Below are 15978 nucleotides of genomic sequence, written 5' to 3' on the forward strand. Positions count from 1 at the left end.
AAGATCCCGGGTGTCCTCACTGGGATGCGAACCTGCAACCTTCTAGCTGGGAGGCGACGGTGCCGAGCCACCTTGCAGCCCGCTAGACATTGTACGTATGTAGGCGACAACCTCGTACAATTAGCTTCCATTGATGGACTTGTGGCAACTCAAAAGCGACTTCATGTGACTCTTTGCCCTAAAAACAGCATTGATTCTTCATGGCCTGGATTCCACAAAACTTTTGGAGATTTTGGTCTTTCTTGTCAGCTGCACATTCACGCTACAAACCTCCTTTTCTATCACATCCCAAAGATGCTTTACTGCATTCAGATCTGCTGATTGGGGAACCGACTGTCACTGTCCTGAAATCACATCAACCCTTATTGTGGGAGACACCACTACGACCCCTGTGACCTTTTCCTAGACGTCTGTGAGTTTTAATCTATTTAAGTAGAGAGAACAACAGAATTTTTTCCGGTCTTTAACTGTCCGGCGCTGGCGACCCACTGCAGTCCCAGATTTCTGCTCTTGACTGACAGGAAAGGAACCAGATGTGGTCGGCTGCTGTTGTAGCCCGTCCTCACCAGTAACCAGAGCCTCTCTGTCGACTCCAACCAGTCTGGCCATCCTCCACTGACCTGCTTTACCCACAAGGTGTTTATGCAGAACTGAGAGTCACTACATGTTTTTTTATTTTTATTAAAAAGAAGTACAAAATAGATGGCAAACATCCCACTTGTGGATCTATACAAGCCATAATAAAACCATAAATGTACAAAGGAACAATCAGATAAAACAGCTTTAAATGATCAAAACTATTACAAAACAAATATAAAAAACCCAACACACTGGACTGAGTTGGATAATTAACCCAAAAATGTCAGGACCAACACAACTAGCAGCTAATACGCTAAAGCAGGGCCAGTTAAAAGAAAATACTGGAGGAAATACTGCTAGTAATTAAAAATACACCACTCTAAGTGAGCTCTGAAGACTTTTAGTGTCATCTGGCACCAATAGCCAGGCTCTGGTCAAAGTCAGTAATCTGCTGTTTGATGTTAACATCGAAGTTCTTCTCCTGGCATAGATTTTACCTTTTATTCCTCATCACTGTGCATCACAGTTACATTGCTGCTGTTCAAATTTTGCGTCACAGCCAAAGGAAAATTTCCCTCTGCGGGACATTCAAGTATTTATTTTTTATTTTAACTCCATTAAAATGCAGCTTACATGCAATAAAACAGCTTCAATGCACCTTTTCTTCCTCTACAATGTGCAGATATGTTGAGTCCCTGCCTCTCTCACTCATCGAGGCTCGAGCACACCAGCTCACCTCCAGCTACGACTGGAATAATTCAGTCATAATTCAGTTATACTCAATGAGCAGAAGTGTTTCTGGTGCAGTCAGGGTACAGCACATCCCATCAGCATGCCTTAGGAGCACACATTAGCTCTCAGACTGCAAAAAACATATTCCACCTTCATAAACACAAACATTATGTTGTCAGAGAAGATATTTTCCATCGTGTTGTCTCTGTTCCTCTGATATTTTCTACCGTTATCCACTCATTAGTCAGTATGTGTGGGTGTGTTTGTAGCTGCCTCTGTTGTCGGCTGTCGTCATCCAAATTCCAGTTTCCTAAACAACACACAGTTCTGCAGGTACGGTAAACTAAAGCATGTATACGTCATGTATTTTGTCAGCAAGCTGTTGGTTGTGTGTGTACATACAGTGCATAGTGTGAGTGTGTCACTGTGTGTGTTTTACAACAGCTCCAGCGTGTAGGGCAGTACATAAAGACCGAGGGGTGCCAAGGGTAAGAGATTCAGGTCGTGCTTTGTGTGGTGTGTGTGAGTCAGTGCGGTCGAGCCTCGGCATTGATCGACCACTAAGCCTCCTTGAACACAATGAGGGAACTATCGATCGGTCAGGTGTTTGGGAGCTGCTCACACACTGATAACAAGACCTTCCACCAGCGATGCTAAAAGCCCCGTGCCTCTCCTCTGAGCCCGCGACGACTCACAAGCCTGTCAGCGCTACACACAAATAATACAAACTCAATTCACGCTACACCGGTGCATCTGTGCATTAAGACACAACGACAAAATGATCAAACACGGCAGACAAGTGAACGCCACATCTGGCTTTGACCTTAATTGAAGCCAATATTTTGTGTGATGGATCAGTGTTTTCCTCAAATAAACTACATATACGAGTCAATACAATGACTTTCTCAGACCATTACTCCTGTTAAGTGACCCAGAAAGACCATTAGTCTGGAGCCAGTGGAGAAATTGATAAGAAACAGAGAAGGTAGCCAGTTCTTCAGCAGGGAAATCAAACATTCATTTGCCTTTATAGAGGGAAATATGGAGTATGCATTCCTTCAGTGTGGCTGTAATTAAATTAATGTACACTGTTGTGATCACATTGTGCATCTTTACATAATCCAAACATCATTACATTACCGGCCACAGTGGCCTCTTGAATCTGAATGCTTATTTACATTTTTTTTAGCTGCCAAATTTCAATTAAGGAGAGACAACAGTCGCTTTACAAAGTTGGTGGACTGCAGATGCTGCTGCAATGATCATATTTTATCAGTATTTGGCTCAGGCTTGTAACTCTCAATATTTCAACGCTGTGCAGCAGCAGCAGCCGATGATATAAAGTCTGGACCTCAAGGACGGTTTTTATACAGGTCCTCTGCCCTGCCTCGGTTAAGAGTGGCTGGTCCAAAACACAGAAAATGGAACGACTTGTTTCATTCAAACATTGTTCAATTAAACATGCTGCAGCGTCTCCATTAAGAACGGCTAAAGAGAACGGACAGGGACGTGTTACATGATGGGAGGATTAATTATCGTTGAGTCAGTATTTTAGCTCAGTACACAGAAAATCCCTCCACATTAGAATGTTTTTGCATGTTGGTGAAAAGAGGTATTGAAAGCCTGCTTCTGGGCTTCTGGAGGCTTAATTGTGATGATGTGTGTGTCACTAAAAAAACTCATTAACCAATGAGGACGCACGCCTGAAAGAGAAATAAAACACCTGCTTCATCTTTGTTAAATATTTTTCAAGCATAATTTTGTCGTTTGGACAAAAAACTGATGTGACACAGTAAGTATTCATGCCCTTCACATTTGGTTTTATGCTGCAGGTTTAATTTTTAACTGGATAATAACAGCCTTTTTTCCCATCAATCCAATAACTGGCAAAGTGAAAACCTGTTTTTCAAATTTTTTCAGCTTTGTTAAAAACCAAACACTTCAGTCGTATTTACAAAAGTCTCTCAAGTCCTTTGTAGAAGCTCCTTTGGAAGCAATTAGAGCTTCAGCTGTTCTTGGGGATGGCTTTTCAGGCTTCACACACTTGGATTTTAACAGTTTATCCCCGTTCTTCCTGTCCTCTGAGCTCTCTTACATCTGATGGTCACATTTTAAAGCCACAGTGAACCATCGTGTTCAGGTTTCTCTACTTTCAGGCCAACTCTGCTGGTCTCACTGCGCTTCTGGCAGCTTGACGATTAGTTTTATAACCTTTCCCTGATTAATGCAGTCAGCAGAGAGCGACTTTCACTCGTACGCGGCTTGTTTTTGTTATGACACAAGACAGTGTTTTTCCAAACAGGTGTGTTTCTAGTCATTCAATTTGCCACCGACGGGCTCCAGTCAAGGTCTGGACACATCTCAGGGGTAATTAAAGGTCCTCTCGCGTTACAGTGTTTGCAGCTTTGAATGTAGTTGAATTGCTGCTGTCCTAACACAAAGGACTCTCCTGCTGTTGTGGGGACACTGCCATCAAAATCACAAGTGAGCCACCGACTCTTTAGGTGCTGGGAGTACACCGAGACTCACGTGTTCACTCTTGCAGCCGACAACGGAATATCTGCTGTGCTTTGGTGAAGCATTTTAGAGGCAGAAGCAGCTCTAGAAAGTAAAAAACAAACAAAAAAAAAGTGCAGTTCAAGCCCACCAACACCCTGAGACAGAAGCTGGTTCACCCAAAGGACACCGAGACATAAACAGAGCAACGTGGTGCAGCGAGGAATGTCCAGATACTAAACAACCGCTCCACAAGCACAAGGCTCAGCACAGAAGCTCCTCAGGACAGGACTCAGCATCCACCTGCATCTCAAGGACAAAGGACACTCATCTGAAGACAACAACGTACAGACGTTGGGCTGCAGGGAGGACAGATGGTTTGAGAGAGGAGTGAAAGAAGCCATCTAACTGGACAAACCATCCCTCAGCAGAGGTGGAGGTCTGAGGCTTCACCTCTCACCTGTTTAGTCCTAAGATCTCTCCCCAGGAAGATGAACCCACATCCACACCGAGCCACAAAGACCCTAACGAACCCCATGGTGTCAGGAGGAGCACTAACGACTCACATAACGAGGGGGAGGAGCAACAAACCACCAATTAAAACTCAGGTGTTAATGGCTCCTTCAGGATATCAGTATGTGGAACTCCCAACTAGTCAGTCAGAGCTGATGAAGCCTCTTGGATGAAGGTGGAACGTCTTCAAGGAACTCAAGCAGGTCCAGCTGCTACGATTACTGGACTGAGAAGCTGCTGCTCAATCTGAATGGACGCAGCGACAGCATGGAGGCAACAACTACAGGTTACCCACTTCCTGTTAACAAAGTAGACAAAGGCTTGCAAAGTTAGGAGGCCATTTAGATTTTCATGCTACAGGACCTTTAACACAAACAGACGCACTGGACTGCAATAAACGGTCTGAATACGTATGTGAATGAGAGATTGTTAGTTTTTGATGAATAAATAAGGGCTCTGAATACTTTCTGGATGTAATTCAATTTCCAGAAACGACTGGTGCTAGAAGAAGTGGGCCTCTATAGTCTCAACACATTCATAAGTAATTATCATCATCCAAACATATTTGCCGTGTTTACACAGAAACCACTAATTAAAACAGTCACTCATATATTTTTAAATGACTTTGTGTGAATTTTTGTTAATTCCCTCAAGGACTTGTGGGAGTCTTCGTACCCGGACTGAAGGATTGGAGGCGACAGTCTAAACATTCGGTGATGAGGTGGAGACGTACCGAACACGATGAGACAACTGTGATCAACAATGTTTATGGATGGAGGGATGCAGAAGTTGGAGAAACTGCTCGCAGCACATTTAACTTAACATACATCTCGACTAGCATGAAGTGATGGAAAAAAAAACCCAACACACTCACCCACATGTTTCCTCCCACACTCAGTGTTATTTAATTTATGATTGATAAATGATGCAACATTAAGATCCTGCAAAGATCATCGCCATGGTAACTTACAACTGGAAGAGGAGAATGCAGTTGAAAGCGTGGCTCATGGGGCGGGAAAGGAAGAGGCGGCCGAGCAGATGAAGGTTGGGCTGCAGGCTATCAGCTTGCTGGTGCAGAGCTAATGCATCCGGCTGTAGTAAACCTGTATCTGAGAGACACACAAAGACAGATGTACGAGGCTGTCAACTCACTGAACCGCAAACCGCCGCAGTTACGAGCACGGGGGCGGATTTCCGGGGGCGAGCAGGGGATACTACTGTTTTGATAATCAATTAATCGGCTTGTGTTAGTCTAAATTCACTGTTTACGGCTTCTTGAATGTGATTATTTATTTACTCCTTTGTGACAGTAAAGTGAATACGCTGCAAGAAGACGAGACGTCTGAAGATGTAGATGAGCAGTGGTGGACGTTTTCCATTATTGTCTGACATTTTAAAGACCAAACAACTCATCAGTTCATAAAAAACAATAATGAACAGGCCGATTTAAGACGGAAACAAGAGTTAGGTTTTCTTTACGTAAATAGAAAAGGCAGAAATACATGTCACCAACATGCAGACATGAAGTGCTTTCAGAGGACCTCCAACCTAATAGATCCCCCTCAACGTTCAAATGAAACGTACACTCATAGTTATGACTCAGCTATCTGCAGTGAAGCCCAGGAGATCACCTACGAGCCCCTCAGCAAAGCCTTGAACCAGATCTGAACCTCTCCTTCTGAGATGCTTTAATCTGTTTGTCATATTATTTTTACCTCTTCAGGACTTTGATGGCAAATACTGTCGAAGGAAATCTGCAATATTTCAAAAGCAAAAATAATATTAACTAATAATATAACAACTGTTTTCACACTTGTCTTATATCTGCTCTGTTTTAGTACAGTTCAGCCTCGTTTAGCTGGAAGTTCACAGGATATTTGTCACGTTCTGTCAGTCGATGAGCGCACAGCGACTTGTTCCTGCAAACAGTTGGCTTCTGGCAAACTTTTAAATGAGACAGAGATTAAAAATCTGTATTTAAGTGTTAAGAGGCAGAAATAACAGATTTTTTAAAACATATATAATGTATGAATATAAAAATACTGCTTCTGAGATGTTCCTGTAACCTCTAAGAGTCATCCCGACGTTTGTTGAGGATGTTAATACCCCCAAGTTGATCGCTCACTGACCTGGAAGTAACGCGAGCCGTGGATGCCTTCTTCCTTTCGGGGATCGGTTTGTGCTCTCGTAGCTTTGATGAAAGCGGTCGTGGCAGAGAGTGCATTATTGAATGTAATTGTCAAAATAAGCATGTTAAATTAATGGCAACGCAGAAGTCCGTTATGTTGGAGCAGGGCGTCGACACACTAACACAGTCGTCACCATCTGGGCTTGAGTTTAAATTAAAAAAAAGAAGCTTCCAGTCCTGAACACCAGTAACTGCACAACACACACATGCAGCTTTTAGGCTCAATAAGTGTGTTTGTCTGACTGGATTGGATTAGCATGGCTGGTTTATACCAGCAGACGACAAATTTGGGAAAAAGATAAAATACAAAATTCATATTTCTCACATTTTCCTGACGTAAAAGTGAACTGCAGTACAAAATATTGTTAATGTTAGTTTAACTGATGCACAAATGCATATAAGGAGCATTTTAATACTGCGGCTGTTTGATCCACAATAACACAAAATATATTTCATTTAATAAAAGAACCGTTTGTTTTGTACCGTATGCACACTAACTGATAATTTCTGTGACTGCAAACACAACACAGACTTCCAGTAACTGTTGATCTGGAGCCCATCATGGCCGACTGAAGGAACTTCACTGACCTCATAGCAGGACCTCTCTGTCTCTGCAGCAAAGTGCAGCTACCTTCCTTACGTCTCTTTAAAACTCACCAGCAGGCTAAAAATGCACGTTATCTTTTTTAAATTCTTTTAATATTCATCAGCGCTAGAAAACAGAGACTCACTGGATTTTCAATTAGCAGACGGTCCGTGAGCCACTCATCTGTGACGTGCTGGTTTTGGGGGAAAATGATCCAAATCTAAGCTTAAAATCAGGATAGCATCAAAATCACTGTATTCAAAATCTCATTTACCAATTTACTGAAAACTGTTTGCAGGAACCACGTTATGTAAAAAACTAAAAATTCCAATTCCACGTTTTTTTTTGTTTTTTTTTTTTATGTAAAATAAACTTTTTGTTGTTCATTGATTAAAATCATTGCAGTTTTGTTGCACTGCACCAAAGACATTTTTGATTTCTCTCTACTTCTAACCACAGTTGTGCAGTTTCTATGAGTTGCAGGACTAATATTATATATTGTAAAGTGTGGCTGTGGCTACTCTGACCTCAGTGGGTAGAAAGAGTAAATTTCATTAATCCACATAATTATTAAGGAAAACGTCTCCTGTGATTGTTTTAATACATTATACAATTAGATTATTATTACTTGTGCATGATTGTAAAATCAGGCTGTTGTAGTAACCCGATCAACCTTCCCCTCAAATACTTAGAAATCATTAAGAACTGGAACCAAAAAGCAGAATGAGTCAGAGCTAATAGAAGTGAAATGACATCCAATCCTAAATATCAACCGCTGGACACGAGGCCTGTCACTGAAAATGAAACATGGCAAGTTACACAAGACAACAAATGAGCCCACATTATACCACATAATTATTTCTGTCAGTGGGACGGCCCAAACAGCGGAGCGGTGTCGGTCTGAGGAGCCACTGGTCCATTTAATTATAACTCTGTTCTTAAATCACGGGTTAAAGCTTTTAGCATAAACTGTATGCGCCGCTTAAGGTTTTAAAAACTCACCAATTATCCCGTCACAGGAAAAGGATCAAAGTTTATAAAATCAGCAGCAGGTATTATCTGACACGCAGCCTGGAGAGTCCGGCTGTGTTCAGGGAATATCACTTTATAAATAAACTATTAAATGCACAATCTACCTCAAACACACAACAGGGGACTGTCACATCCTGCTTATGTATTTAACTGGTTTTATTAACAATGTAATCCTGCGGTGTCTGCTACTTTGCCTTTCCTTTACACTGTAAACTAATTACCTGTTTTACCTCTTACCTTTGACTCCACACATTCAGCGCTGGAGGAGGTCATCCACAGCTCCGAGTCGGGGCGCAGCGAGATGCTGGAGGCGTTCTACGGCTGATGAATGTGATTCTCATAAACCTCAAGTGACATCTCTACAGTCGTTATCAGATTTTATTCCGAGCAGCACGGGGGAGGAAATGAGATCAATTGACAGCATTTCTCAGTAAACGAGGTCAAGCTATGAATGCCACAGATTGTGGATATGTGTATTTACTTCTACGAGCGAAGCGCTGAAAGCAGCATTTATGTATGTGTGCGCGTATAGCCATCTATTCAATTCAGTGTAATGAGAAAGCCTGCAGCCGGCAGTGCGCCTCATCGCTAATCAACTAATAATCATCACTAAAAGGATTTGTGTGTCGCCTCAGAGTCTCAGAGTGTTCATACATCTGGATATAACGCACATAATGGAGATGAGAAGAAAAGACACAAGCACGCAGGGGAGATTTAACCTTGACGACTAAATATCTAAACAAACACATTTTTCTTCAGATTTCCAGGAAAAGCATCTTCTGCTGTTCACTGTGTGACGGCTGACTTTTCAAGCCACCTGCCTTCAGCTCTTGGCAGGTCCATTACACAACGTTTTAGTTTAATGTTTATCATTTCTTCATCAGTCTTGCTGCATATTTCAAATCACCATCCTTGTGGAAAGTCCAGTGCTGTTCTCCCCATGCAGCGTGGGTCCTCTCCGGGTTCTCCGGCTTCCTCACACAGTCCAGAAACATCCATCTATACACCGCTGGATCCTCACCCTGGACTGTGGGAGGAAGCCGGAGAACCCGGAGAGAACCCACGCTGCACGGGGAGAACATGGAGACTCCACACAGGAAGATCCCGGGTGTCCTCACCGGGTCGTGACCGGTGACCTTCTTGAGGCAACAGTGCTAACCACTGATCCACCTTGCAGCCCTGTCCAGAAACATGCTGAGGTTAATTGGTGATTGTAAATTGTCCGTAGGTGTGAATGTGAGTGTGCTTGGTTGTCTGTCTCTAAGTGTAGCCCTGTGATAACTGGTTACCTGTCCAGGTGAACCTGCCTTCACCCTGAGTCAGCTGGGATAGACTCCGCCCCCATGACCCTAATGAGGATTAAGGTGTAGAGATGATGGATGGATGGATTTTGGCCTCTACATATTGGTCTCTATCATGGCACCCTCAGCGTCACGCTACACTTTCTGCCAGCGTCTCACATTCGCACTAAGAGAGCGAGGGGGAGGATCTCGCCCTTCCAGTTTTACTGAGGACAGACTAACACAGAATAAAAAATGGCTGAACAGAAGTGATTGGAATTGATTGAATTCAAACAGTATTTCTGCTGAAAACAAGAACTCTGGGTATTGGAATGACACAACCACATTGTTGTACTGATTGAATCGGCCCTGAAGAAATGTCCACTGGTCTTGAATTTAAGAAGACAACAGATAAACACGAAGAGCTGCATGGACATGAAATGGCATCAACGTCAAATGAAATGAGGCGCAGTCTTCTTAGTGAAATACGACGTGATGAATCCAGTAGAGACTCGTAAACTGGCCCCTCGCCAACTCCCTCCGTGGTCTCCGCTGGTTAACGTCTCAAAATGATGCTTATAAATGAGGTTTTTATAAATGAGGCTTTAGCAGGTGTGTATATCTCGCCCACAAAGACCTGTTTGATTAATATCTCCCTCCGCAACCAGTGAGCCGAAACATCTAGTTAACAGATCAATGTAATTCAAATGAGGCCCGTCCTGACGCAGCAGTTTACGGTGCAATATGATCCAATTGAGCACAATGTGTTGCACCACTGTGAACGTTTGCACTCTAACCTCACTTATCTTACAGCAGAAAAACAGCGTGAAAGAAATAAATCAGCTCTTCATCTACCCAGAGAAAAATGTTGAATACAAACAATCTCAGTTTTTCTATAATCCCTCGTTGACATTCTAACTGTACGTACTGTTAACTGTGTAATCTCTGAAACAGAATCATTCTAAATCTCACCAGAGAGTCCGACATCTGTCAACAAACACTGTTTACATGAGACTGCAGATGCACCACAGCTGGCCAGTCGACAGCTCGTTGGATGGGTTGAAATGTAAATGCAGAGTGACATTAACTCCAAGCACACCACGCTGAGAAGAAAAGTAGAAGAACATCAGCCGCATCCTAAATGTTTCTGAGAGACTCTCTGAAGCTCCTTCCAGACGCACTTCTTTATGTTGATATGACAGAAACTGAATATGTCAGTTTCATGCATGAAACTCTGACTCTGTTAAAGCTGTGAGCACCTCAGGAAGGCCAATCACATGTCAGCACCAATACCGGCCCAAAAACATCACAGACGGCACAAAGGACACAAAAACCCCCTTTCTCACTTAATTTGCAATAAAATTATACATCTACTAGACTACAAACTGAAATGTCCACAATAATAAACTTCATTGAAACTCACAAAACAATAAATACAAATCCATCCATCATCTCTACACCTTAATCCTCACCAGGGTCATGGGGGGCTGGAGTCTATCCCAGCTGACTCAGGGTGAAGGCAGGTTCACCTGGACAGGTAACCAGTCTATCACAGGGCTACACTTAGAGACAGACAACCAAGCACACTCACATTCACACCTACGGACAATTTACAATCACCAATTAACCTCAGCATGTTTCTGGACTGTGGGAGGAAGCCGGAGAACCCGGAGAGAACCCACGCTGCACGGGGAGAACATGGAGACTCCACGCAGGAAGATCCCGGGTGTCCTCACCGGGACGCCAACCGGCGACCTTCTAGCTGTGAGGCCACGGTGCTAACCACCATAAATGAAGTTTAGTTTGTTACTTCCAGCTTTTTGCAGGAGTCTTTCTTCTGAGTTTATCAAACGCCTGCAGCATCATGAAGCAGCACAAACCATGTGCACATCTCCAAAGCAAGAGAGCTGCATGTATCTGCACACATACAACAGAACTTCATTACTTCTTATTTTGAATTATCCCCGACATAGAGAGAGGACATGGACAGGGTCAAACGGCAGGTCAGCTGTGTCATTTTCTTTACTTTTATAATTGTTTATTAGCTAGCAGCCATTCCCAGGTTGAGTCCTGAGCTCTATCATGGCTGTTGGGACATTTTTGTTTTACTGATGGAGAAGTATTTAGATATTAACCACTCATGGTCCAAACGCTCAGTGTTTAGGAAACCATAAATAAAGTCCGCTATAAGTTACTCAGACAGTTTTACTATAGATTTAATTATGTGTTTATGAATGCATTGTTGTAAACCACACATCACTGGATGTACCGTACAGTCTCGCAGGAACTACAGAACTACTGTCTGAACGAAGCCCTGACGAATATTAATGGAAAATCTCCCATGTCTGCATGAGTACTGTCACTTTAACAGACTGATGAGGAAGCAGGGGTACGTATCCGACGTCTGAAGAGGGGCTTCAGGAACACGGTTGGGCCAGATGAACGAGGCGCTGCCTGTAGTGAACCGTGACGCCTAACAAACACGGTGGTAAATAATTAGAAAGATTTAATGCAAAAGATAAAGTCGTCTCACCTGCTTCTGCATTTTCACTTTCATCCTCGTCCTCCTCCTCCGTGGGGGCCGGATCCTCCACGCCCACCTGGTCCATCACGATACACTCTGCGACACCTGTCTGAGGTCAGCACAGAGATCAGGACCAATCAGAACATGTTAACAGCCTCTGATATGCGTGACCACGAGCCGTAACGTTGACTTTGTGTCTTCTCTCCTCTGTAGTTTGTCTTTAGCCCCGTCTGTCCTGTCTGCAGGTTTTCTGTCGGTGGCATTCAGCCTCAGCAGCCTGTGCACCATTTATTGCTCTGGACGCTCAGCTTTTCTCTTACCCCAACCAGCTGCAGCAGATTAAGTTTCTGAATGTTGACATTTTACACCCAAAGCAGTTGTCGGGCATTTATTGCTTCTGTTATATTTTTCCTGACTGTGAGCTGATTTGTCAACACAACATAAAGTCCTCTAAAGGCCTCTATGGAAACAGCACAACCACAGCCAGAGTAAAGAGAACTCAGAAATGTCTCACAAAGTGTCCAGTATGACACGGTTATGATGCCAATAAAATCCTAACAATTACAGTTTAATTTATTTATTTCACAAAAACTGACACATCATGGCATCGACATGAGCTAAAGTTTCGTGCCCACATATTTTAGATTTTTACAACCTCTACAAACTCCGTGGTTTACACTCCGCTGCACATCAACTCTAGAAAAACATTTAATCAAGCTGCATATGTTTTTCCAACAACTGCTCCTCTGTATACCATATTTTAACCATGCTTTTAATTGTACAAGTAGCGGTGCGCGATATGACGATATTAGATCGTGAAGGATTAGAACATGTAGATGATCTGCCAAAGTGAAGAGATCGCATGGACTGCTTAGGTCACATTCTATCACTTACAGTTCTATGCTGATGCACCAACGCACCTGACATATTACATCATCCTGACCGACCAATCATAGCGAATTACAGGCAGTGACACAATTTCTTAGCTGCCTCCTTGTTTGTGTGTGTAGCGGTAGCCGCATGGAGAGCCACGGCTGGAAGCCAAACGGAGGAGCTGGTCGCTAAAAAGAAAAACTCCACTTCTGTTATATGGAATTGTTTTGGCTTTTTCCCAAATAATAAAGTGCAAACAAAGGTACTTTGCAAAGTTTGCACAGAGACGGTTTGCACGTCGGATGGCAACACGACAAACTTGTTCAATCTCTTGAAGAGAAAGCACCTAAACAGCCAAACAGCGACGGGACGCCGGCAGCACCGCAGCCAGAGGCAGCAGCTGGACCCAAACAGACAGCGTCAACACCGGCATTCGATAAAGGCCCTCCGTATGAGAAGACAAGCAAGCGGTGGAAAGAGGTCAAAAAAAGATATTTCACCCATCCCTGTGTACAAGTTTGCTTCGTTTGATCTCAATACCTCTAATTTGTTTCCCTGCTTATCTATCTCTGCTCTGTGTGAGGAGAGTCCACAGCTCAGCAGAATAGTTCCTGATTTTAGAGCTACGTGTCCCAGTCTGCTCTCATCGTCACCAGTGGAGCCTAAAAAGTAAGAAGCAGGTGCTGCACAGGGTTTGTTCAGCTTCTGACCTTCAGAGACTCCAGCTGCACCACTTGACATTTCTGAAGAAGTTCCACAAACAGGTAGATGAGCAAGGCCTGCAGAACAGAGGATGGAAAATATGTTTTTGTTCTTGAAATGGTGCCAGCAGATAATGAACTTTTTGCAAACTAAGAGTCCGTTACTTACTTGGACAAAGAAGCCAACGAGGAAGGAGACCAGGAAAGGCACCAGTCCAGCATGGGCTATCGTTACTGGAAGACCTACAGAGTGAAATAACGTAGAACGGTTTCTAAATCTGATTCCCACCAAGTAGACGTGAAGACATGCGATGGACAACAACGCCTGTCCATCACCGTCTCTGCTCGTCTGTCGCTCTCAGACACTCCTCTCTACTCTGGCTCAAGCTTACCGTAAAGTTTAATGGATGGTGCTGATTTCAATATGAGATTTAAGTGACTGAACAAGTATTAACTTGGAAGGGCTCCACCTTTGTGGAACTACACGAAGACCCTGCTGAAAACAAAGCAGTTAAATGTAATGTCCCATGTAATTTCCACCTCTACAAAAATCTCTCCGGTGTTAACTACACTTCATAAACCACCGTTAAATTTGCTCTGCCAATGACAGCCAGGAGATGGACAGAGCTTTAATTATATAAAAAAAAAAGGACATCTAGTCGAAAGAACAAACACAGAAAAAGTTAAAGTTACCACCAACACCATGGAGTTTCAATACATGCTTTGTTCTTACTGTGTTAGCTCATTACTATGTACAGTCTGTGTTCAGTGCAGTTTGAGGTGTTGCTGAACTCAAATCCAGAACTTTATTGTTCCTTGTGGAGGAAGTGATCTCTGCTCGTCCTGAAGTTTCCCCAGATTCCATTCATCCGCTATCGTCAGGTACGACGGGATCAGACTCGTCCACAAAGTCCTCATCTAATTATAAAGTCACTGCAGGTTGATTTTGACTGTTTGGAGTTTGTGCTTTACACACTCTTACCTGCCTTTTTATACCATTTCACTGACTAACAGTTAATAGCAGTGACATTTAAAATAATAAATGCTTCGAACATAAGAAGAAGAAGCGTGGCTGCACGGATGTAAACAGTTAAAGTTTAGAAATACGCTGCTTTTCCAATATTTCATTAGAGAGGAAACGTTCATCAGGCTTGAAAGACACGCTGATGGAAGCACTTATGGAGGTTTATTTTTTTCCATCCAGTCATAAACTGTTTTCAAACCTGAGTGGATGTCATCGGATTTTTGTTCCATAAAAATGTCCCTCAGATTGGCTTTTAAATTGAAATATAATTGTGTTATTCTTTAAATCCACCAAATGGTGACATGTATGATCACAAGGTTCTTGGATATCTTTGGCGATGCACCAAAAAGATGTGAACACTCACCTAAGATCCCAGTTCCCAGGATTGTTGCAATGGTCAAGAAATCTGAGAAGACAAAACAGTAAGAAAGTCATAAACCTTAAGGCCATAAATTCAAGGGTTTGACTTGAATATCCAGACAGAAGTTAACAGCAAAATAAATAACAGATTCAAAACCAAAAATGTGTCAAAACATGTCACATAAACTCTCCAACATTCTTAAAGCAATGTTAACACAATGTTAATTAATCACAAAAGCATATTTTGAAACCAGTTTTAGTATGTTTACATACATATAGGTGCAGAAAGCATTCGGTGAGAGCAGCTGTTCTTGCCGAACCCTAACCCTACACAATCTCTTCATATAAAGCAGGGGTGTCAAACTCGCGGCCCACGGGCCATTTGAGGCTTGCGCAATGATATTTTTCTATTTTTTACTGGTTGTGGGCTACTGAGGATCAGGCTCATGACAGCAACGTGAATTATCAACATTAGTCACTTGAAACGTGATTCGGGAGCGTCACCGAGTGGAGGGAACATAAATCCTGTCACCCAGTGCAAATACTGTTTTTTTTCTTATCTGTGTGAAAAGCTCTCCTCCACCATGAACTTTAATAAGTCAACGGGTCCAAACTTACTGATGAGCATCTTCGAGCCACACTGAGGGCTTAATTGCTTCCTCCCTCAAGCCAAATGTGGCTCAGCTGTTGGTGCCAGGTCTCAAGGAGCAGGTAGGAGACGCCTACGTTCTGAAGAATGTTCATGTTCTGAATTGTTATTGATAAAGATTGAGAAGATTGGACCAGTTGTACTTCTTTTGGAATGCTTGAAACCCTTCTTTTGTGGAGTACTTAATGCAGCCCAGCCTCACCCAGACTGTTGAGTTTGAGAGCCCTGACATGAAGGCTGTAGCTCTACACACCTTCACACCCGTACTTACTCACATGTCCACATGGGTGCAACCTGCATACTCATCATTCTACTTCAGTTTGTTAGCAATGTTCCTGTTCGGGGGCCAATTGTTTAGGAGGAACATTCATATGCAGGGAGATGAGCATTGTCACGAAAACAGATAATCCAGAGAAGACAAAAAAAACCAGCAGAGCTGCG

General features: G+C 42.9%; 1 protein-coding gene across 1 annotated transcript in view; it reads right to left on the reverse strand.

Annotated features, from left to right (window-relative positions):
• LOC103374206 (uncharacterized) overlaps positions 1–15516 on the reverse strand; it is a gene marked incomplete at its 3' end in the record, with an annotated part of 60344 nt that extends 44828 nt beyond the window's left edge. The window contains exons 1-6 of the mRNA XM_008304252.1: positions 15507–15516; positions 14893–14934; positions 13674–13747; positions 13514–13582; positions 11940–12039; positions 5291–5429 (exon numbers count right to left, since the gene is read on the reverse strand). Of these exons, the coding sequence (XP_008302474.1) occupies positions 5291–5429; positions 11940–12039; positions 13514–13582; positions 13674–13747; positions 14893–14934; positions 15507–15516 (434 nt within the window). The remainder of the gene's footprint in view (positions 1–5290; positions 5430–11939; positions 12040–13513; positions 13583–13673; positions 13748–14892; positions 14935–15506) is intronic.
• Positions 15517–15978: the final 462 nt, after the last annotated feature.

This window comes from Stegastes partitus, unplaced genomic scaffold (assembly GCF_000690725.1).
Source record: "Stegastes partitus isolate 25-593 unplaced genomic scaffold, Stegastes_partitus-1.0.2 Scaffold2178, whole genome shotgun sequence".
Lineage (NCBI taxonomy): Eukaryota > Metazoa > Chordata > Actinopteri > Pomacentridae > Stegastes > Stegastes partitus.